At 35.0% G+C, this 24211-nt stretch overlaps 1 protein-coding gene across 2 annotated transcripts in view; it reads right to left on the bottom strand.

The window, feature by feature from the left end:
* Window positions 1–5591: 5591 nt before the first annotated feature.
* The window catches only part of SLF1 (SMC5-SMC6 complex localization factor 1), a 69544-nt gene continuing 50924 nt past the window's right edge, over window positions 5592–24211 (bottom strand). For both annotated transcript variants that reach the window (XM_043464652.1, XM_043464653.1), the window contains exons 15-21: window positions 20501–20648; window positions 13811–13956; window positions 12740–12903; window positions 11809–11945; window positions 9779–9871; window positions 9192–9374; window positions 5592–6571 (exon numbers count right to left, since the gene is read on the bottom strand). In XM_043464652.1, coding sequence (XP_043320587.1) covers window positions 6090–6571; window positions 9192–9374; window positions 9779–9871; window positions 11809–11945; window positions 12740–12903; window positions 13811–13956; window positions 20501–20648 — 1353 coding nt within the window. In that variant the 3' untranslated portion in view covers window positions 5592–6089. The remainder of the gene's footprint in view (window positions 6572–9191; window positions 9375–9778; window positions 9872–11808; window positions 11946–12739; window positions 12904–13810; window positions 13957–20500; window positions 20649–24211) is intronic.

Below are 24211 nucleotides of genomic sequence, written 5' to 3' on the forward strand. Positions count from 1 at the left end.
TCTTTGTGACCCCAGAGACTGGAGCCCGCCAGGCTCCTCTGTCCATGGGATTTCCCAGGCAAGAATACAGGAGTGGGTTGCCATTTCCTCCTCCAGGGTATCTTCCCGACCCAGGGATCGAACCTGCATCTCCTGCATCTTCTGCACTGCAGGAGAATTCTTTTACCATCTGAGCCACCTGGGAAGCCCAACTAAAGGTACAACCTTTGATTAATTTAGCCATCATTTAATCTTACAGCTTCTCCCTGCTTTTTGGTGTAGAATCTGGAAAAAAAAAATCAGAACAAGTAACTAAAATCAGAAAAGGCTAATAATGAAGATATGGTAACATGACTCCACAAAGTATTATTAAATGAAAGTTGAATCTTTAACACTTCAGGAATCCTTCTCAACAGTAAAGACTCCACACAACATGATAAGGCACTGCTTTGAAGAGGCTATTGAATAGAAGACAGAAGCAGCATATCAGTAAAATAAGACAGATTCACTTTCAAAGGAAGGGCATCTAGTCCGAGAGTACTGAGGTCTACATTAGGTGATACGAAGCTTATTTTTATCCTTACCTTGAAGAAAAATGGCATATTTAAAAAATGCACTGTATATTTAAAAAATCCAGTAGATGCCAATTTAAATAAGACCACTTTAGAAAAATTTAAGACTGATTCTTATTTATATTAGGAGCATTACTTTAAAAAATACATTGGCTACTAGTATTACAGACAAATATAAATCATATTACAGGGAAACTTGGAGAAGTGAAAAAGAAATATTCAAAATTCTCTCACAAATACAACCACTATTAGAAACAGATTTGCTTACAATCTTTTCCCCTCTGTAATTTTAGTTAGAGGAAATAATTTAAAAACATTTAAGTAGTTTCTATTTTTCTTAAAAAAGGACTAAAATTCGTTCAGAAAAAGGAGTTAATAGGAACACATTCAACCACTTTTTATAAATGGTTTCAACCTCTCAAGTTTATTTCTTCAGTATTAACTTAAATTAGTACTTTTATTCTTTATTTTTGATTGAATTTTTAACTAAAAGACTCTTCCATCACACACTACCTTGATCCTTGTTTTTCTGAACATTATTCAAAATTTACAAAGACAGTTTATTCCTGAGATTAGATCTGTCTGCCTCTTTTTCTGACTTTATACCTTTACTACCTTCTCAATATATTAAACGTCATCTAGAAATCTTTACCCTCTTTAAACCAAAGATTCCTAAACATTTCCCTCCTTATCCCTTTGCCAACTTTCTATCTTTACAATTGTAAGTTTTCAATAAAGATATTTAAAATGCATATTTTAATATTATCAAATTTTACCCACTGCTGTATAATTCTATCTTTGTGTTGTAAAATAGAAACAATTCAAAACAGAAAAAAAAAATCCATTTTTAGGATGAAGTCAGATAACCAAGTCATATATTCCTTAAAACAAAAACAAAAAGCGATTACAGATCAAACCATTCTGGTCGTTAGAAAAATTTATCAGTGTCACGACAAAAACCATGGCTGACCTAACCTTTAAGCTGAGCAGTACTGACAGCAAACTAAATTCTTTTCATCTGTCACCACTTTAAGAGTAATGATTTTTTCCCAACGTAACTATTTCATTTGAGGAAAGAAGAATGGAAAGTCACTGAAAATTTTAGTTCATCTGCTATTAAGATAAATGATAGTATAATAGGTGTAAATTCAAAGCTGGATTCCAGACTTTCAGTTCAGTGCAGCTTACTTGCTGGAAGTGCTAAGCACTTTAAAAAAAAAAAAACTTCCATTCTTTGGTAAAACTAAATCATACTCCAAGACAGTCATTCTCTATTAATGTTTAATGCTCATTATGCACTAATGTTCACTTGATCTAATTCAGATACTTTTGAAAGGAAGGAGATTAGATTTACCAAATCTGGGTTCAACAGTCTGAAAAGATTTGGGGACCATGGTAAAAAGAAAGACAAAAATTTGGAGAAAATGTTTCATTTTTAATTGAAGACAGCTCTTTATAGACATTTGAATAAAAATAGTATATACTTATTAGGATATTGTTTTTATAATAACTGACCACTGATTACTTTGTTGATTTAATACTCTTGGATCTTAATTCAGCAAGTACTTTAAAAATCCAGAGAATAGTTCACTATGTTTCTGTTTTAAAAAAGAAAATACATATATATTGAACAGTACAAATACGGTATTATAAAAAAAAAATCAATCACATCTATCTAGTGCTAAGGGTTATACTTCAAAATTAAAACAATATATATATAGTGTAAGTGTATTTGAACTACAGGCCTACATCAAAAAGCAAACAAACAATACCTATGGTAAAGAATCCAAATATACAAAATGTTGGAAAATATACATCAAATACACAAAATAAAATTTTGCTTTGAATGCAAAAGTACTAATTAGCAAATTCTTCTGTGATAAAAAGCTAATCATTTGGATTTCTGATTGGAAAATATCCTCTTTTTAAAATAATTTAATAGAATGTCCCCCCTCCCCCCAGAAATTCACATAAATTCATGTGTCTTGGAGAAAAAGCTGCTTCTTACTTTCACAAACTGGGAAACATGAATTAAATATATTTTGGATATTCTCAATGATTAGGATTTACCTAAGAGAACTTTTTTGAACATCTAACATCAACAGTGTTAACACTATCTTGATTGTTCCCTTTAAAAAGGTCTTCATTTAGTGGGATTTGTAGTACCCTAAAAGATATATGCTTAAAACCTAATAATACCACAATCTTTTCTAATTTATAGTCTAACAGTCTGTATCTCTGGATCAGAGCAAATAACAAAGTGTATCATCCTACCACAATTCCTTTTAATCTACAAAGTGAATTTTTTGACAGCATAATTTGATTCCCAAGAAATAGTTAACTATTCAATGTCTTCAGTTTTGGTATCACCAGGCACAGTGTAATTCCAATAATGCCACCACTGACCTTTCCAACTCAATCCACATTTGCTATAAAAACAATTATCATTCTCAAGTTTGCAAGCTCCACGTCAGCAAGAGGTGCGACTGGTGTGGAAGCTACGTGATAAGCGCCTGAGGGAAAGAGTGCCTCACGTCACTCAAAGATGACCCCTTCCTACTGATTAAGGAGCAACAGTGACAGGCTCTCATTAAGTTCATCATTTAACAGGAAAGGTGTGTAAATGCATATAGATTACACATTCCATCAATAATTTTTTCATGTGAAGGTATTAATTTAACCCTCTATAAAAGAATAAACAAAAGTGGCAAACATTTCTTAGTGTTTATATAAAGTATCCTAGCATTAATGCATTTGCATTTACCTAGGGGAATGAGTACTGGGTTTCACTAATGCAAAAGCTAACACGCCACATTCTATTCACTCTAAAATTGGTGAAGTCATTATACTGATCAAAGGATTAAATGATCAGATCCTTGTAATGTTCACATTTAGAAATGAAAAGAGAATACCAATTACTGCAAATTTAAGAAATTAATTTTCTTCAACAGGCTACACAGAAGACAGTAAAACTGGACTTACCTTCCTAGAATGTAAGCTTTCCCTCTCGTACTGTAGTTGGCCCCTGTCAAGCATACCACCTGGTACATAGTAGGTGTTCAAGAAACTATGAATTCAAAATACTGACTAATTTAGCACTTGATTTAATGAGGACAAATGTCTTTCTGGTTATTTTGGAGTTAATGAAATGACAAAAAAAGGTATATACTTGGACCACCTTATTATGCATAGGAAAATTAAGAATAAGCTAGAAAACTTCATAGAGTCCCTTCCTGAAAAGCTGACAGTGAATATTCTAAAATCTTTTATATTCCAAATACCTGTGGGGATTATGTATTGAGAAAGCTGAATCTTAACAGCTCAGAAATCTCCTTCCAAGCTTTATTTATATTGTAATAAGGGCTTTTATAGGCTTTTAAAAAAAAAACAACTCCACTGAACTATGATATGAAATCTGGCAGAGTACAATGAAGAATAGCATTACTCAGCTTTCTGTTTGGCTGCTGCAACTTTGAAATACCTGCAAGTAAAAAGTCAGGGGTCAGAAAGTCTATAAATTTTATCTATTAAAATTTCTACTTTCTTTATATCTAAAATAAATTTGAGGCAATTATGTTTTCTAAAATAAAACATTTAAGAAGTAATATGGAAAATACAGTTTACTATTGCAGGCTTAAATTCATATATATTTACCAGTATTATTAACTAGACCACAAAATACTGTAATCTATTTGCCAAGTTATACTTCTAAAGAAGTGCAAATTGCAATGATACCTTCTTGAGACAGAGACCTGGCAGTTTAGTGTTAAATATTTCATGTCAACATGACTTGTAGAAATTGGCAGACAGAACAGTTATGAAATATTAATACTAACTGCAACTAAATGAATATTTCTTGTGAACATTTAATTTAGAAAACCACTTTTTCTTAGCAGCACAAAACCCTAACTCATGATGGTGATTATCTCATTAACTTAGTAATTTCTTAAGTTGCTAATAATTCTATCTAAATGATTTGTTGTAACTAAAAGGAGTTAAAATAATAAAATACAAAGTAACATTAAGTGCCATATAAGGTGATAGGCTAGTAATTTTATCGTGACCAAGATACCTGGTGTTATTTCCATATGACAGGTGCAACAACCAAAATTCAGAAAGGAACTTGCTTAATTTAGTTAATAAGAAATTACACAAGAACTTGAAACTATGTTTGTCTGATGTCAAAGTCTATGTTTTTAAGTTTATATTCATTTATCAAGCAAATGTTATTCCACATGCCTTCACAAGTAAGTGATCCAAAGTCGCTGTTCTTCAGAATCAAAAAGTTCTTATGCATCATCTGGGGAAGCACTTAACTCTAAAAGCATTATAATGTGCCTTAGTCTCTGCTACATCATGTTTTCTCTGATATTTTGGCAGTTGTATGTCACATCTGAAGGCTAACTAAAAACTTTTTTACAGTAGGTGTAAGAAATTACTGATTTTTAAATGTAGAAAAAAAACTTGATTTTTATTCAGAGGTGATATACTAATGTAGAAATTTTCAGTTTAAGACTATAAACCCAGTAATAAAACTCTTAGCATTTGTATCCTGCTAAAAGATCTATTTCCAAAATAAAACTAAAGAGTGCTGCTTTTAACAGATTATAACTGTTGTGAGATCATCACTTAGTTACATAAAATCTAAAGGGAAGTTCTAACTGTTTCTTTTCCAGGTGTATCACAATGTAACTTACTCCACTAGTGAAGCAACTCCAGTTTCAAACGTAATCGTTATCCATATCCTTTTTTAGTTTTACTATAAATCAGTGTTAGGAAAAACTGCAAAATGAAATGTTACTACTCTGTAAATTCATACTGGACCGTTAAGATTTTAGATAATCTCAAATCCATTCCTTTGTTGCCATTTATGATCTTAATATTTAATAAAACATTATAAAGCAGATTATTTTACTTAGAGAAGAGCAGTTACATGGAGTAGAAATACACTTTGTATAGGAACTGCTAAAATAAAATAGATCAAGGGATCAAATTATTAAACTTTGCACATTTACTACATTTAAAAACCAAAAGAATATATTATTGTGAACTCTGAAAAGTTTATTTTAGAAACACGTAAAACTAAAATGAGTATTTTATTCCAACAGCCTACAGAGAAGAAACGGAGCTACATGTTTATAGGTGCATATTTGCATGAATATTCTCATTATGATTCTAAGACCCAAAACACCTAAAATAGAGAACATTACATTTTGTTTTAAAAAATATTTAAATTAAAAATTTTTACATGTACAATGTAAATAAATAATATCACTTTTAAACCAAAAAATAATACAGATTAATAAAAGCAATGTATAACAAACGAAACTATTTTTTACTTTTCAGTTATATTCTACACAGTGGAAAAAGCAGCCTATACTTTGCATAAGTTCTTTAAGCGCTTTTAAAATTTAGCAAGGCTGCAAATTCTGCAAAATAAATAAATGAAATTAATGTGTTAATAAGCAACGAAGTCTCTAATAAATGACAAAGCAAGCTGAGCAGGTTTAGAAAGCTGACCCCTATTTTTTGGCATCATCATGAAAACTCTGTGACCGACCTACACATTACTTCCAATGTCACCAATAAGGCCTCAGTGTGTACTCCAGGACACACTTTTAAATTCTCAGGCAGTTCCTTTAGAATATTTGGGAGCTTCTGCAATGTCTTTATATTTCTAGCATAAAGATCCAATAACCAGTCAGTATGAGCACTAGTGGTTTCCTTATAATTCTGACAAGCTATAAGCAGCTCATTTAGATGAGTTAATCCTTTGAAAGCTAAGAACAACTCTGAAGACAAACCAAAAATTGAACAAAAATTTAGTAACATCCTACTAAGTAAAAATGAGCCAAATTCAAGTTGCTGGTGGTAAAAATGTTTTTCTGCTTGTGCATGAAAGTTCTCCACTGTATCTTCTATTTTTGTGATAGCAAATAGTTCTTCCTTGATTTGAGATGATACCACATAATCCAAGGGCAATTCCCCCTTACAGTTCCTCTGCTGTAGAAGCACTGGGCCTGTGAAAAAGAAAATGCAAAATGTTAAGCGTAAAACATTTTGGCAGCTTAACAGCCATATTTTCTCTTTTTTTCCCAAAGCCACCCAGGGCTCAGTTTACAGTCATATTTTGTAGCAATTCATATTGATATAATTACCTAGCTATATATACTAACTGCCTAACAAAGATGCTTTAGGAAAAAAAAAACACCTAGCCAATTGCCTAATGAGGTTTGCCTAAAAGTATATGCCTTAGTTCAATAAATAACATATATGGTGTGTGTGTGTGTGTGTGTGTGTATATATATACATAAAACTTTGATAAAACTTTATAAATTGTCATCTTGAAATATCAGTGTTCCTGGAGGAAATTAACAAAATACATTCATCTTAAATTCTGTATGAGTCTTAAAGATATTTCATAATACCACCAAGAGGAACAAGAACTGCCCCCTTCCACTGCTAATTGGTGATAGCAGCAGTGCAGACTGAAAAACTTTGCCCAGAGACAGAACACATTTTTCACTACCCTTGCTTACGTTCAATTTTTAGTAAAGGTAACTGATTCACAAAAAAGGAAATATTAAATGCTCTGGGACAAACACAGATTTCATTTCACCTATGCTAGTTACACCCATCTAACCATCTACTTACAAAGTACTGAAGACAGAATTTATCCCCTGGGTAGTAAAAGATGATATGGGAGGGGCAAAATAACAGTGACTCAGTATTTGGTCACACTGTAAAGAACAGGAGTACGTTGTACTTCTGCCAATCAAATCCTGTAATTATTTATGCACTTTGCCATACAAATGTTACAAGGAATGAAAAGGTTTGCGTACTAGCAGACATAATCTGAAGATTCTACCTTACAACACAGATGTCATCAGATCACAGTTGCTAAAACTCTTCATGATGAATCTGACTGGACATATGTAGTGGGGCTTAGATAGACAATGTACTTCATTCTTAATATAAAAGATTAACCAGTGATGACATATGATTAATATATAATTTATAGAAAAAAAATCTAAATCAAAACTAGATTTCATTATGGTGATATTTGCCCCAAAATTTCAAGTTACTTCTGTTTAAAAGAGAAAATACAACAAAATTATGAATCCAAGATACCAGAAGTAAACAAAGTTTTTACAAACATAAATAAATTTGTAAGCTCTCAAGAAAGACTAAGCAACTCACAACAAAGAGATAACATAGTTTCTATAGTGATCATACCAAACCATTTGATAGGTCCAAACTCAGATTATAATTAAGGCAAAGACAAGTCTATATGATTGCCAAAGGGCCTTGATAAATCCAAGTACAAGTAGATTTCCTCTCTTAGGATAAATAACTCATCTGTGTACTATTCTTCACCAAAGGTCCTAAAACAATTCACACTGGTTAATATAATGCCTTCTTCTTCTGAAAAATTGGACTTAATGCAACAAAGGTTTTATATCCCTTGGACCATGTGAAGCAAAGCCAAATACTGGCTTGGTATGTCACATTCATGGTTAAGCAGAAAAATGAAATACTTCAGAGACAGAACAGTATGGTTCTGTAACCATATAATACTACAAAAAAGTGTAAAAACTGAAAAATATATTGATTATGAAATGGTATAAGTAAAACAGACACACAAAGGCCTTTAGGGGGCAGGAGAAGACTATAAATAACCATATACACCAAACTACAATGATATACAGCCTTCCTTAGATAGACAAATGAGAGCTAGATATAGATATACAGTAAAGAGATATCTAAATAAAATACACTATTTTCATCCAAATAGCTTTAATTACTGGACAAATAGTACAATAGTATTTTTAATGCAAATAAAAGTAACAGGAAATTTATACAAATCTTCATTATAAGCTTGTCATCACTTTGTTTTTCCTTTTAAAACCCAAATCAGTTTTGAACATTTTGATATAAAATTTATATTTTTCAGTTCAGATATAAGAAGAATATCACTGAACTGGGGGGCTGGGGAAGGGTTTGGAAAGCAGAGATCAGATAAGAAATCAGCAGAAAAAGCAGCAGATGAATACTGAGCTCAAGTTACTTCCATCACAAACCCCTACACAACAGTTATCACCATTTGGCAATTCTCCTACTTAACTTAATTGACTACAAAATGTGAATGAAGAAAAGATATTCTAGGATATCTTTTCTTGTAGTCTGTAAAGAAATGACTCATTAAGGAAAAAAAAAGAATCACGTTAGCAGTTATATACAGGAAGTGAAATAAGAATGAAATATCCAAGTACTCACAAATGAACATTTACATATACTTATTAATAAGCTTTCAGAAATAGTTGGTTTATAGACATTACATACTTTTAAGTAAAAGGATTAACAGTAAAAGCCAACATACCCAATTCAAAATATATTCTCGTAACAAAGGTAAACAGGCTAATGGCACAAGAAATAAATCCATTTCATCAAAAGGCTTCTACCCTTACTAAATGAAAGGCGCTTATGTGTTAGCAGACTTTTCATGTTTCCCTTTCATTTAAAATATCATAAAGGCACCTTTCCTTACAGATCTTAAAATATAAAATGCTTTCTACCTCTGAGGGATTCATCAAAAAACTGGATAATTTATCATAACCCGCTTAGCATAAATGCACTCACCCCCATGCTGGAGCAGCAGCTTGCCAATTTCTACATGTCCGTTTGACAGCGCATCATGCAAAGGAGTCACCCCGTCCACTTGAGTGAGCAGATCTACCTCTGGACAACGTTGCAAAATTTCCTGGACACACACTGTGTTGCCATAGTTACAGGCTTCATGCAAAGGCGTCCAGCCAGCATTGTCTAAATTAGAAATCAAGGCAAATTTTTAAACGGCAAAAGTACGACTTTTGGTAGTGAAGTACTGAAATTCTACTTTCCTTATCAGTGTGACTTCATAAGTGCCTTATATGCAAACAGAATGCTTTGATATAAATGCCTAGGGGTATAATATTTCTAATTATAGAAAATAAAAGACAAACTATTTTAAAATGTTGATGGTGGGGTATGTCAAAATATAGATGCCAAAAATGACTGTGCATTCTTCTACATCAGTATATGATGAATTTCTTGGTTTTGCTACCAATAATACTTTTGAACATATGTTAGGTAAATATACTTAAGTGATTTTTAGTAATGCTGAAATTAAACTTTTTAATATCACAAATATAAAACACTGAATTAGACAACAAAGATTTAGAACTTACCTTTAACATTGATGTCTATTCCTGGCATAGAGAGAAGAAGAATCAATTTCTCCACTTGGTTATTTATGCAAGCTCTATGGAGGGGTGTTTCTCCTGCCATAAAAAATTAATAGATTATCCCAGAGAAGACAAGATATCAACTAAAGAAAATAATCAAAGGGCATGAACTAGGAGATCTGGCCCCATGCCAGAAAATTATTTATTGAGTTTTCCTTTTGACTGGTTTAAACATCTCTCACATTAGGGAAAAAAAAAAAAAAAAAAGAAGGGGGGGGAGGGAACCCCATCCCCTTTACAGAACCTCTCTGTCAGCAATTCAGCAATGAAATTCTACTGCAAAAGGTTTAACACAGGCATTGTCTCCTCCTAGTTCAAGGTTTAAAGCTTCAATCCTGCTATAAAACCCCCAAATGATCAGAGAACACCAAAAATACTGGGTTTTACAGCAATAAAAGTTTAGAGTGCAATTGCCCTCTCTTAAATTTATTCATGAACCTACGTTAAATGTATGGCTCTTTTTTATACAGCATTGATAGCTTAATTCAAATGAATGTTTCTGGCTAAGCACGAGTACCTCTACACACTCAAGTGTAATTCAGAACTTCAAATCCATTAACAGATGGTTTGCTGCTTCTCAATAGGCTGTCTGGCTTGGCTACAGCAGCACAGAGAAGGAGAAATGGGGGAATCTTAATATAAACACACACGCACACACATACATGCACGCACACACACGCAAAAAAAAAATCCTTGGTACCATTTAAAGCTGAACAAGAATGAAAAATAGAATGATAAAGTCTTTTCTAGAGGGGCAGGAGGTGGTGTGCAATTAGTGCCTGCTGCCTAAAACTGTCTATATTCCTCTCTGTTGTAAACAAGATTAATAAGATACAAGGAATGATTTGATGTAAGGGGAATTAAAAAATATTAACTGATTGCTTTGAAAATGAAATACATACTGAATCAAACTCTTTCTTGCTATAAAATACTAAGCAGCACATTTTTCCAGTGTTCAGTTTTTACAGATTATCTCTACAACTTCTACTAAAACATTTCTTTTAAAGGCATTGAAAAGCTTTTGAAGTTTTTCCCTACTATTTCTCAATTCTCTTCCTCCCTCCCAGTTCCTTCTGCTGTTCAGCCTAAAGTCATTCATATTCATTTTACTTTCTGACACAATCAACAAAGAAAAAGGACACTTTTGTGAAGTTAATATCTGAGTTCACATTTAATACATTTTTCATATTTTGAGGCAAATGGACAGTTGTTTTACATTTGTGATATGCTACTATGAACTTATGCTATGTAGAAATATTATGAAAGCTTGGTACCATAATGATAACATTTATATTAAGAACATAGTATAGGTCATAAACAAGAGACTTAGCAATTTACTTTGGCCAGATGTAGACTCTTGGAAGGTATCATAATTTTGAGTTAAAGGGGTACCTAAGTTAAAGAAGGGCCGGGGTGAATTATTACAACGCTATTCTTGTTACTCCATCCCTTTAGGTACTTAGGTTCCAGTATAGTTAGAACCAAAAGCCAAGCACATTTCATAGTCTGGGCTCAATGCCTGGAAGAAAAAGAGTCCATATGCTTAACACAGCTATGTAACATAGCCTACTTCTCATTCTTTGTTCACAAAACGTCTAGAACTGAAAGAGATGAAGACTGAATTATACTTTCAAATCACAAGACACTGATCCTAAGCAGCACAGGTTGAGGTGGAATAGAAAAGTAAGGCAGGCAAATCTGGAATGAGCTCAACATGAGCTACACAGTGTTTAATATTTGAAAAGGCAGGTGGAGAAAAGGGAGGAATACTCTTATTACACCAGGTATTAAACACTTTTTTTTTTTTATAAATGGCAGTTCAAAAAATAATATGCTCTCCAAGAAGGTATTTTCCTGGACCTCGTCCAATATTTAAGGTGACGTATTCATCAAGGTCAGTGTGTAAAACTTCCAAATACTGACTACAACCACACAAACTTCCTAGCATAAATTAATTTAAATATTTGGAATACCTTTTAAATTAGTCTTGTGAAAATTTATCTTTGTAGTAACTAAAGAGGGGCAATTCTCCTTGGAACATGACAATTCTCCTTCTGACTTCTTTTTCAATCTTTTTAATGATGAGGAACATTTAGCAAGATTCAGTTCTCTGAAAAGAAAGTAAGACATAAGGAAAGCTTGTTCCTCACCAAAGCATGGCAGCACAAATTATATGGTGAGTTAAAAAAAAAAAAAATCTAGCATTCTTTTAATTTAAACCCCACTATTCATTCAAATCTTTACTGCTTTCTATTTTTATATTTATTTCAACTGTATAGGAACAAATTCTAATGCATTAATTTTCATTTTATTAACTTTGCACCCAACTGACCACCAAAAAGTTTATGAATACTGAACGTCAGATAAACAAGTTGAGACCAAGTAAACCCTATTTGGCAGAGAGACTAAAGCAAAATGCCAATAAGATAAAAATTCAGGCCCCTACTTCCCATTCTTATTTTCATATTCTAATCCTATCCTCTTCTTCCTAAAAAGATTTCAAGTTTTCTGAATTTTGCATGGCATACTTTGAGAGGCAGTTTCTCATTTGGGAAGGCTATTAAAACAATTCAGAGTATCTTACATGACCATGCATTCTGAAGTCCCATCTTTACTATACCTAAGTAATATTTTAAATTACAGGGAAAAAATTGTGTGGAACAATATTTTGATGAAGGGTTTTATTTCTTTTGGAAAATAATCTATTTTTTAATAGAAAGAAAGCATGAACATTGAATTAAAGAAAGTGAAAATGTTGATCATGTGCACTCGTAGGTCTAAAACTGAGTTTTCTGCTAACCAGCATAATTCAGACAACATCTCAGATAACCATACGGTTCAGGAAATGCCTGAGAAGAGCTGTACTTGAAAGCAAAGCAGAGCGGGTGTACAAGCATCACTTACGGTTTCTCTGGCAGCCCTTCACCTTGTTTCTGTTTAGCACCATTCAGCATTATTAAGGCCCTCTGAGATTCAAAGCAAGGCCGTGGTCCTATTTTCTTTGGTATCTGCATCTTTCTAGTCCCGCGCACACCAGTTTTCCCCAAAGCTGGCAAGTAGGAATATACCTGTTGCAAAATAAGATTGCTTTCTCAACTACAAAAACCTGGAAACAGTAAAGAGAAATTACCTGATTCATTTCACCATTAAATGTAGTTGTATTTTCTTGGTTTCCTCAATATGGTTGCCTCCCTATCTCATTTGAACATGCTAAAATATTAAGAAAGCTGCTAGTTCCATGTCATTATGTCAATATGACATACACAAGGAGAAAATTACTTTCTTAAAAATAATTTTTTTCAAACTCAAATCTGATGTTCATTTAGGAAAGCTCTTTTGATGAGTATCATGCCCAACTTGTTATAATTAATTTGCCTATTTTTAGTATTTATGGTTTACGTACAACTGGCATTTTGTCATTTCCATCTTGGTAATGCCTTCCTTTAACAGAAAAGAAATCTGGAATAAATGGAATAAGGAGTGCAAAAGTCATTAAAGACAAGGATTGTTGCAAACAGCATTTCCCCAACCTGACCAATTAGTAACAAGTATATTTCTCATTTGTTGAAGAAACTGCTAGAAATAGTAAATATCAATAATAGCTAAAGATAGCCAAGATAAAACTGTTTATATGTGTGTAACCTTGGAGTCATTTGCAAATTTTGCTTTTTAAATACCATTAAATGCTATGTAGAATTTTTCTGGATCACAGTCTTTCCAAAATAACAACATTAGTTACTGTGGCAAGTGATACAAAGATTCTTGTATAATTTTTCTGTTATCAATTCTTAATTATTCTCAGGTAATTAAAATTTCTATTCAATAATTATTAGATTTTGAGGTAGAAAACTACCTGCTTTTATATCTATTTGAAAGATGATTAATATGCTCTGTACAATTATTAGAATATTTAAAAATTGAATGTATAAACTTACTTCTTAAAAATTAAAAGAACTAAAATAGAGTGGCACTTACCATTTTCTGAAGAGAAAGTGGCTCAGAAGAAATACTAATGGAATTCTGTAAACACAACTTTTTAAAGACTGCCTCTGCAACAAACATTTGAAGCCAGGAGGAGGAAAAGGAACCAATAAAAATCTCTAAGTCCTGTGAAGAAAAGTCTGTAGAAAACAAGAGAAGTAAATATAGTTATTGCTACACACTACAAAATTTCTTTCTATAGACTATTTCCTCCATGGACTTTATTCATTCAAATGATGATTTCTACACCAGTAAGATTCACCCACAAAATTTTAAACCATGAAAATAGATAATATTCCTAATCCTTGGTCTTCAGGAGAAGTTTTTTTTAATGGCATATAGTCTCACATTTGAAACAACCATTACTTTTTATTATTTTAAATAAAAGGCTGGAAAATATGTACACATGATTGGAGAGATGATATATGAATAGACAGACACGGGTTTTTATCACTATACTTTCCAATTAAAGATCTCTTCCCACAACTGGGCTGTCTATAAAAACCAAGTTCCGGTTTTCTAAACAGACACAGGTGTATTTAATTTGCATTGATTAGTCTTGAGCTGATAGGAAGACATTTTTCCTCCAACCACATCCACAAATCCTATCATTGCAGAGAAGGATGAAAGATAAAGAAGAGAAGTAATGTAAGACACCCTTTCATGGATCACAGCCTGATTGTGGAGAAGGGGCTTAACTAAATGAGGCCATGGGCCATGCCATGTAAGGTCACCCAAGATGGACAGGTCACAGTGAAGAGTGAGAAACACTGGAGGAGGAAAGAGCAACCCACTCCAGCACTCCTGCTATGAGAACCCCATGAACAGTATGAAAAGTCAGAAAGACATGACACCAGAAGATGAGCCCCCCAGGTGGGAAGGGGTCCAACATGTTACTAAAGAAGAGCAGAGGGCAATTACTAATAGCACCAAAAAGAATGAAGTGAGTGGGCCAAAGCAGAAACAATTGGTCAGTTATGGATGTGTCTGGTGGTGAAAGTAAAATCTGATGCAATAAAGAACACTATTGCATAGGAACTTGGAATATTATGTTCATGAATCAACGTAAATTGGACATGGCCAAGCAGGAGATAGCAAGACTGAACACTGATATCTTAGGCATCTGTGAACTGAAATGGATGGGAATGGGCAAATTTAATTCAGATGACCATTATATCTACTACTATGGGCAAGAATCCATTAGAAAAAATGGAGTAGCCCTCATAGTCAACAAAAGAATCCGAAAAGCAGTACATGGGTGAAACCTCAAAAACGACAGAATGAAGTACTAATCTCATTTCTGGGGCAAACCATCCAACATCACAGTAATTAATGCAAGTCTATGCCCCAACCACTGATGCCAAAGAAGCAGAAGCTGTAGGTTCTATGAAGACCTATAACATGTTCTAGAACTTATGTCAAAAAAAGATGTCCTTTTCATCACAGGCAACTAGAATACAAAAGTAGGAAATCAAGAGATACCTACAGTAATAGGCAATTTTGGCCCTGGAGTACAAAATGAAGCAGGGCAAAGGCTAAGAGTTTTGTCAAGGGAACACAGGGTCATAGTAAACACCCTTTTCCGACAACCCAAGAGACAACTCTACCCATGGACATCACCAGATAGTCAATACCGAAATCAGACTGATTAGGTCCTTTGCAGCTGAAGATGGGGAAACTCCATACAGTCAGCAAAAACAAGATCTAGGGCTGACTGTGGACGTGGAAGAAGATATCGGAGGAGTAAGACAGGGAGATTGCCAGCTTCCCTACAAATACATCAAAAACTCATGAAGATATGGAACAACTCCTACAAAGCAACCTCTAGACGACAGCAGAAGATCCCAGGCCTCCAGGGGGACAGGCTAAGCTCCCTGAAATGAGAACACAGGCACAAATGACCCCTAAGAAGAAATCAACACAAACCACTCAACCAACCTTTTCGTCCAAGGGCAAAAACAAAAAGGAAGAAGGAATACAATCCTAAAGCTTGGGGAAAGGAGACCTCAACTGGGGCAAGTTAGGAAAAAAAAAAAAAAAAGATGAAAGACCTAGAGCTGACTGTAGCTCAGATCATGAGTTCCTTATCACAAAATTCAGGCTTGAACTGTACACCCTAAATCAGATCCCTTGTAATCTTACAGTGGCGGTGACAAGTAGATTCACGGGATTAGACACGGCAGACAGAGTGCCTGAAGTGGGGAGGTTTGCAACACCGTGCAGGAGTCAGTGACCAAAAGCACCCCAGGGAGAAGGAAACGCAAGACGACAAAGTGGTGGTCTGAGGAGGTGTTACAAAATAGCTGAGGAAACAACAGAAGGGAAAAACAGAGTTCAAGATAACAGCAAGGAGAGATAAGAAGGCAACAGAGGAAAACAACAGAATGGGAAAGACTAGAGATCTCGTCAAGAAAACTGGAGATATCAAGGGAACATTTCACACAAGGATGGGCAGGATAAAGGGCAGAAATGGAAGGGACCTAACAGAAGCAGGTGGCAAGAATACACAGAAGAACTAATGACTCAGACAGCCACGATGGTGTGGTCACTGACCCAGAGCTGGACATCCTGGAGTGTGAAGTCAAGTGGGTCTTAGGAAGCATTACTATGAACAAAGCTAGTGGAGGTGACAGAATTCTAGCTATTTTAAATTCTAAAAGATGCTGCTGTGAAAGTGCTGCACTCAATGTGTCAGTAAATTTGGAAAACAGCAGTGGCCACAGGACTGGAAAAGGTCAATTTTCATTCCAATCCCAAAGAAGGGCAATGCCAAAGAATGTTCAAACCACTGCACAATCGCACTCATTAGACATGCTAGCAATGAAATGGTCAAAATCCTTCAAGCTAGGCTTCTACAATATGCGAACTGAGAACTTCCAGATGTACAAGCTGGGTTTAGAAAAGGCAGAGGAACCAGAAATCAAATTGACAACATTCATTGGATCATGGAGAAAGCAAAGGAGTTCCAGAAAAACGTCTGCTTCACTGACTATCCAGAAGGCCTTTGACTATGTGGATCATAACAAACTGTGGAAAATTCTTAAAAAGATGGAAATACTAAACCACCTTACCTGTCTCCAGAGAAGCCTGTATGCAGGTTAAGAAGCAATAGTTTGAACTGGACATGGAACAACTGACTAGGAACTAAAGACTGGGAAGGGGTACAACAAGGCTGCATATTGGTCCCTACTTATTTAACTTAAATGCAGAGTACATCAAGGGAAATTCCAGGCTGTGTTATCAAAAGCTGGAATCAAGACTGATGGGAGAAATATCAATAACCTCAGATATGCAGATGACACCACCGTCATGGAAGAAAGCAAAGAAGAACTAAAGAGCCTCTTGATGAAAGTGAAAGAGGAGAGTGAAAAAGTTGGCTTAAAACTCAACATTCAGAAAAATAAGATCATGGCATCCAGTCCCATCACTTCATGGCAAATAGTGAAACAATGGGAACAGTTACAGACTTAATTTTCTTGGGTTCCAAAATCACTGTGGATGGTGACTGTATCATGAAATTAAAAGATGTTTGCTCCTTGAAAGGAAAGCTATGACAAACATAGATAGCGTATTAAAAAGCAAAGACATCACTTTGCCAAAAAAGGCCCATATTGTCAAAGTGATGGTTTCTCCAGTAGTCAGGTAGAGATGTGAGTTGGACCATAAAGAATGCAGACCACCAAAGAACTGATGCTTTTGAATTGTGGTGCTAGAAAAGGCTCTTGAGAGTCCCCTGGACACCAAGGAGATCAAACCAGTCAATTCTAAAGGAGATCAACCCTCAACATTGATTGGAAGGACTAATGCTGAAGCTCCAATACTTTGGCCACCTGGTGGGAAGAGCTGACTCACTGGAAAAGACCCTGATGCTGGGAAAGACTGAAGGTGAAAGGAGAAGGGGGAGGCAGAGGATGAGATGGCTAGATAGCACCACTGACTCAATGGACATGAATTTGAGCAAACTCTGGGAGATAGTGGAGGACAGGGAAGCCTGGCATGCTGCAGTCCATGGAGTGGCAAAGTTAGACACGACTTAGCAACTGAACAAGAAAATGATTCTCCATCAAAATACTGACCAAAAGGACATTACTAGAATACCAGATTCACTTGTAGGGATTAAGTGTATTATTCTACAAGCTCTATAATAAACAACTTAGTTTCACCTATTAGTTGTAGAAAAGCTACTGCTCTTAAGGATAAATCATTTACTTGACTTCTCTATCTTGACAAAGGCTTAAAATCAACATGTACTAACAAAAATTTATGAGATATTAATTTGAACCATTTTTAGATATATATATATTTTTAAAACTGCCCATCTATGGCTTAATTGGAAGCCTAAGAAACCAATGATGTGTGCTTTGAAAAGGGGAAGGAAAGGCTTAAACACGCATTTCAAACAGGAATACAGTTTAATCTCTTACAGTTTTAAATATTAGTGATCAAACATAACTGAGAGCAAAGTAATCAGTCTGTTCACAGGATTACAGTGGTAACATTAAAGTCTAATTTCAGCTGAAGTCAGTTACAGGCTCAGATATGTTAGGTTTAAATTTGTCTTGTGAAAACTGGTAGTAACAGTGGGTAATAATGCTTGCTTGAAAGTTAAGGGACATTTGATTATGAGTAAGGAAAGCATTAAAGTTGATTCATAACACACAGCAGAACTCTGTTAATACATGGCTCATTATTTCATCCATTTGGTTAAACTGTAAGATAAGTTGTATCTCCCTAGAGGTAACTAATACACACTGGAAACAATGCATATAAATATACTGATAATCTTTAAAGGCACTGCTAATCCTATCTTGGGTCCTCTAACTCAAAGAAGTTTCATTATGGAATGAAAACAGGGAATCCTTTTAGCTGAATGTTTAGTTCCCATGCTAGCAAATGATGCCAGAATTCTGTTTCTAAAATGGAAAAAAGGAAAACACACACACACACACACACACACATCTAGTAGGAATGGTGGGAAAGAAATGATAAGAAAGGATTCTGAAGGAAGATTGAATTTGAGCTAAGAAATGTTAAAAAGTCATGGAACAAAGGACAGCTACTTCACAAAAGGAACAGTAATCACCCCTCAGCTCAATGAAAAAGAAAGAAAAAAAGAAGATAAAATGCTTTAGATAAAAATCTTCTAACTTCAGTAGTATAAAGAGAGACCTCTCTTTGCAGAGGGCATCATTGAATAAATCCTGAACCCAGTTACAGCCTGGATTCCTATTCTAGAATCTGTTCGAAGTATTAAATTGATTGACAGCATATTCAAGAACTTTTTCTTTTATATGAAACGAAGATGCAATGAAACACATGTGCAACAAAAGAGAATGCTTAGTCTAAAATATTTTTAAGTATACCAAAATCAACTTTTATAGTTGAAAGCTATAAAAGTTCACTTGGTTTAAAATATGTTCATTTTAGAAATTTAGGAAAGAAGGAAGAAAGGGAGAAGAGGAAGGAAATGTTTCATAGGGCACTACTCTGGCTTTCAAGAGTAAGAATATAAATGGTGTGGATAACATTGAAATAGCTTTGTATGGGGACAGATGTTTACTAGATTTATAGTAGTGACGATCATTTCTTAACATATACAAATGTCAAACAATGTAGTATACCTGAAACTAAGGTAATGCTGTATGTCAACTATATGAAAAGAGAAAAATAAAAAAGAATGTAAAAAAGTCTTACAGAAGCCTCCCTTAACTCTGGAGACCCAAAAGAGTTAGAGACAACCTTCATGGGCTTCTCTGGTGGCTCAGACAGTAAAGAATTCATCTGCAATGCGGGAGTCCTGGGTTCAATCCCTGGGTTGGGAAGATCGTCTTTAAAGGGAATGACTACCCACTCCAGTATTCTTGCCTGGAGAATTCCATGAACAGAGAAGGGTGGGCTACAGTCCACGGTGTCGTAAAGAGTCAGACATGACTGAGCTACTAACACACATACATACAAAACATAAAGTAAGCATGTGAAAATGAGTTCTGTCATCATATGGCTTAAATAATATTCCTCCCTATTACTTTAGGGAGAACTTTAAAATCAGATAATACAGGAAGGAAGAAGAGTGAGAAAATTATACATATGTATTATATATTACTTTTATTTGTTTCATCCATGCTCATTTGTTAGATCATCAGACTCAATGGAAAAGAAGCAGTGGCAGCTTTTTGTTATAGTAAGAAAAATTATACAGCAACAGGTACATGGGGGAAATGTTTTAACCAGTAATATAAGCTCAAGTTAATACAAGTGGCTTTCTATACCATAGTAAGTATTCTGACCTAATGATTTTCATTTTTTAATACTGTTAAGTATTCATGCAAGAAGAGAACAGGAAACTGTTCATATGGCACAGATAACATTACAGAGAGATAATGCTTTCTAGTTGAATGAGCAGAAGTACTAAATGTATTAAAAATAGTTTTCACCATGTGAGATTTTAAAACACCAAACAAAAAAAAGGTAAACCTATAATAAATTGATTTTAAATCTGTTTAATATTTACTTTTATGAGGTAGTTTAAATTGTTAGTTGTAGAATTAAGAAAACTGTGATTAATATTATATACAAACATATAATACTTTATTTCCAGGTACTATTTTCCATACTATAATATCAAATTTTATAAAATCATGACGTGTGTGAGGAATAAGGCTCATGCAACATAGACATACTTACCATCACATGAAAGGGAAACATAACTTCCTAAGTCATCAGACATGGGTCGCATCACGTTTCTACCCATATTAAGACCAAGGACAATCCAATAATCTATTGCTGCTCCAAGAATTCCAGTCAATAAGTAAGCTAGTTCATGTTTGAAGACCTAACATTAAGATGGAAAAATATTACTAAAACATACTGAAAGGTATCATTTCTATTATTTCAAATACTTGCTGAAGCAAAATATAGCTATTTAGAAAAATGGGGCATGGTAATGCTAAAAGGTATTCTTAAGAACTCTAGCAAATTAACCCCCTCTTTTCATTCTTTCCATCTCCTTTTCTCCCTCCTTCCTCCCCTGATCTGTATCTACATCTATATCTGTATCTATACGACAAAACAGTTAATAAAATTTCCAGGTCTCATATATGGATAGCTTGAAACAAACTTTTAAAATAACTTCATCCAATTGTGTCCAGTGCTTTAGTCAGGCAATAATTCTACTAAAACAATGAAGAAGTATTTGGCTTCTGTGGATTTCTGTTTACAAGAACATATGACTATAAAAAAGAGAGAAATTTAGTCACCTCTACTGTTTATATATAAAATTAACCTTTACATTTCCCTAAATGGTCTTTTAAAGGAAAAGACTTGAAAAACATAATAAATACAAGCTACAGCAAAACTGTACTTTGTTGTTAAAAAAAAAAAAAAACTGGCTGATCAAATATTAGTTATTAAATTATATCAAATACCATATCTAACTTAGAGATACAGCAATATCAAGTTTAAACACTGCTTTATATTACCATTTCTATATTAACATTATTAAACTACTATAAGAAATATGGCAAGGCATACAAAGTTTACTTATAATATTTTACACTAGTGTTTAAAAATATCATTCTAATCCATAAACTATGAAGATGAAGAGGTGTGAAAATAATATTTTTAAACACCTTTGATTTAAATAGACACTTTTTCACAATGACATTAAACTAGTTAAAATTCCTGTAGTTTTGGTACTTGTTGTCTAGGCATGTTGGATGCATTAAAAAAACCACTAAATTAACAGTTGGGTAGAAAGCATGGGAAAAGGTTTTAATAAATGTTATGATACCCAAACAGACTATAACTGCTATGTTCTGCCATCATATTATACCTGATGTGAGATTAGTGACAGAAATATCCAGCACTTTGAACCCTCAGTGACTACAGGATTTGTTTCTCCTGCCCTCAGAGACAAGGTTCTTACAAGTATATATTGCATCATTCGTTATCATAAGGCGTTATTAGTTGAATGACTTCATAACTAAAGAGCTATTTTGGAGCGGCTGTACAAACAAGGACAAGTGGTCAAGCAGCGCGTACACCAGACCCACTACCAGTGTCTATTGAGGGCAAATCCACACACAGCATCCTCAGCAGGTGCAGAGGTCCCCTTCTGCCCTACCGCAACGCTGTTGGGCAGCACATGGTATTCTGGCAGGGCTGGACATCAGAAGGTGGCGGAGAAACTCTGAAGATTTGGGATTCTAAGCTGCTTGATTAGGGAAGCACTGCCCTTCTTCTGACATGATCAGGGGCCAAAATACAGAACCGTGACCACAGCCTGATTCTGCGAGGTCAGGATTTCATGAGTGGGCAGGAGCAAGGCCCCTTCTCCTGCCTTCATAGAGAACTGGGTTTAAACCTTGCAGTTGTAGTTGTGTGACACGGGGAGTGAGCAGTAGGCCTGGCCATTATTGCCAGGCTGGGGAGGTGCTCACACCTCCCTCAAACTAACAGGTGACAAGCCTTGCAGCTGACTGTAAATGGCTCTTGTAAGTACTGGGTCGTAGCTAGTCTTCAATGAACTCTGCAGGAAGCCAACTCTTGTTCTGTGCAAAGCCAAAATGTAGATGATCACTGAGCAATGTTACTTCTCATGGTTCAATTTATCAAGAGAACGTAAAACTGGACAATGAAAATCTCTATTTAAACTAGCAAACTGATCATGTCTAGATTCATACCACAGAATATTCCTTCCAACATATATGTATATCTAGCTTTCAGCAATGAGACTACTCATGAAGAAAGCAGGAGACTGTTAACATTTGATTTCTCAAAGTATTCCCCTATTTCAGTCAGGGTTACTTCTGCTCCCTGGTCTTAAGACTCTGGATATGAAAGACGAGGTTAGCCCAAAGAGTTAAGCTTCACATAAACCACAATCCAAACACTGAAAGATGAACACCCCACCCCCCACCCCCCCCGCCCCAGGTCAGTAGGTATGCAATATGCTACTGGAGAAAAGTGGAGAAACAGCACTAGAAGGAATGAAGACTTTGAGCCAAAGAGGAATGCTCAGTTGTGGATGTGTCTGGTGGTCAAAGTAAAATCGGCTGCTGTAAAGAGCAGTGTTGCATAGGAACCTGGAATGTTAGATCCATGAATCAAGGCAAAATGGAAATGGTCAAACAGGAGATGGTAAGAGTGAATGTCGACATTTTAGGAATTGAACTAAAATGGACCAGAATGGGCGAAATCAACTACGATTACCACTGTATCTACTACTGTGGGCAAGAATTCCTTTGATGAAATGATGTAGCCCTCAGAGCCAACAAGAGTCTGAAATGCAGTACTTGGGTGCAAGCTGAAAAATGACAGAATGATCTCCATTGGTTTTCAAGGTAATCCATTCAACATCATAGTAATCCAAATCTGTGCCCCAACTACTAATGCCAAAGAAGCTGAACAGTTCCAAGACCTTTTAGAACTAACACCAAAAAAAGATGTTCTTTTCATCATAGGGGACTGCAATGCAAAATTAGGAAATCAAGAGATACCTGGAGTAACAGGCAAGTTTGGCCTTGGAGTACAAAATGAAGCAGGGTAAAGACTAACAGAGTTTTGCCAAGAGAACGCACTGGTCATAGTAAATACCCTCTTCCAACAACACAAGGGATGACTCTACACGTGGACACCACCAGATGGTCAATACCAAAACCAGACTGATTATATCCTCTGCAGTCGAAGATGGGAGAAGCTCTAAGCAGTCAGCAAAAACAAGAACGGGAGCTGACTGTGGCTCAGATCATAATTCCTTACTGCCAAATTCACACTTACATTGAATAAAGTAGGGAAAACCACGAGACAATTCAGGTATGACCTAAATCAAACCCCTTATGATTATACAGTGGAAGTGACAAATAGATTCAAGGGATTAGATCTGAGTGGATTAGACACAGCGCCTGAAAAACTGTGGACAGAGGTTCGTGCCATTGTACAGGAGGCAGTGAAGAAGACCATCCCCAAGAAAAAGAAACACAAAGAGGCAAATTGGTTGTCCGACGACTTACAAATAGCTGAGAAAAGAACAGAAGCAAAAGGCAAAGGAAAAAAGGAAAGATATAACCATTTGAATAGAGAGTTCCAAAGAATAGCAAGGAGAGATAAGAAAGCCTTCCACAGCGATCAGTGCAAAGTAATAGAGGAAAACAACAGAATGGGAAAGACTAGAGATCTCTTCAAGAAAATTAGAGATACCAAGGGAACATTTCATACAAAGATGGGCTCAATAAAGGACAGAAGTGATATGGACCTAACAGAAGCAGAAGATATTAAGAAGAGGTGGTAAGAACACACAGAAAAACTATATAAAAAAGGTCTTAATGACCTGGACAACCACGATGGTGTGGTCACTCACCTACAGTCAGACATCCCGGAGTGTGAAGTCAAGTGGGC

Source organism: Cervus canadensis, chromosome 4 (genome assembly GCF_019320065.1).
Source record: "Cervus canadensis isolate Bull #8, Minnesota chromosome 4, ASM1932006v1, whole genome shotgun sequence".
Taxonomy (NCBI): domain Eukaryota; kingdom Metazoa; phylum Chordata; class Mammalia; order Artiodactyla; family Cervidae; genus Cervus; species Cervus canadensis.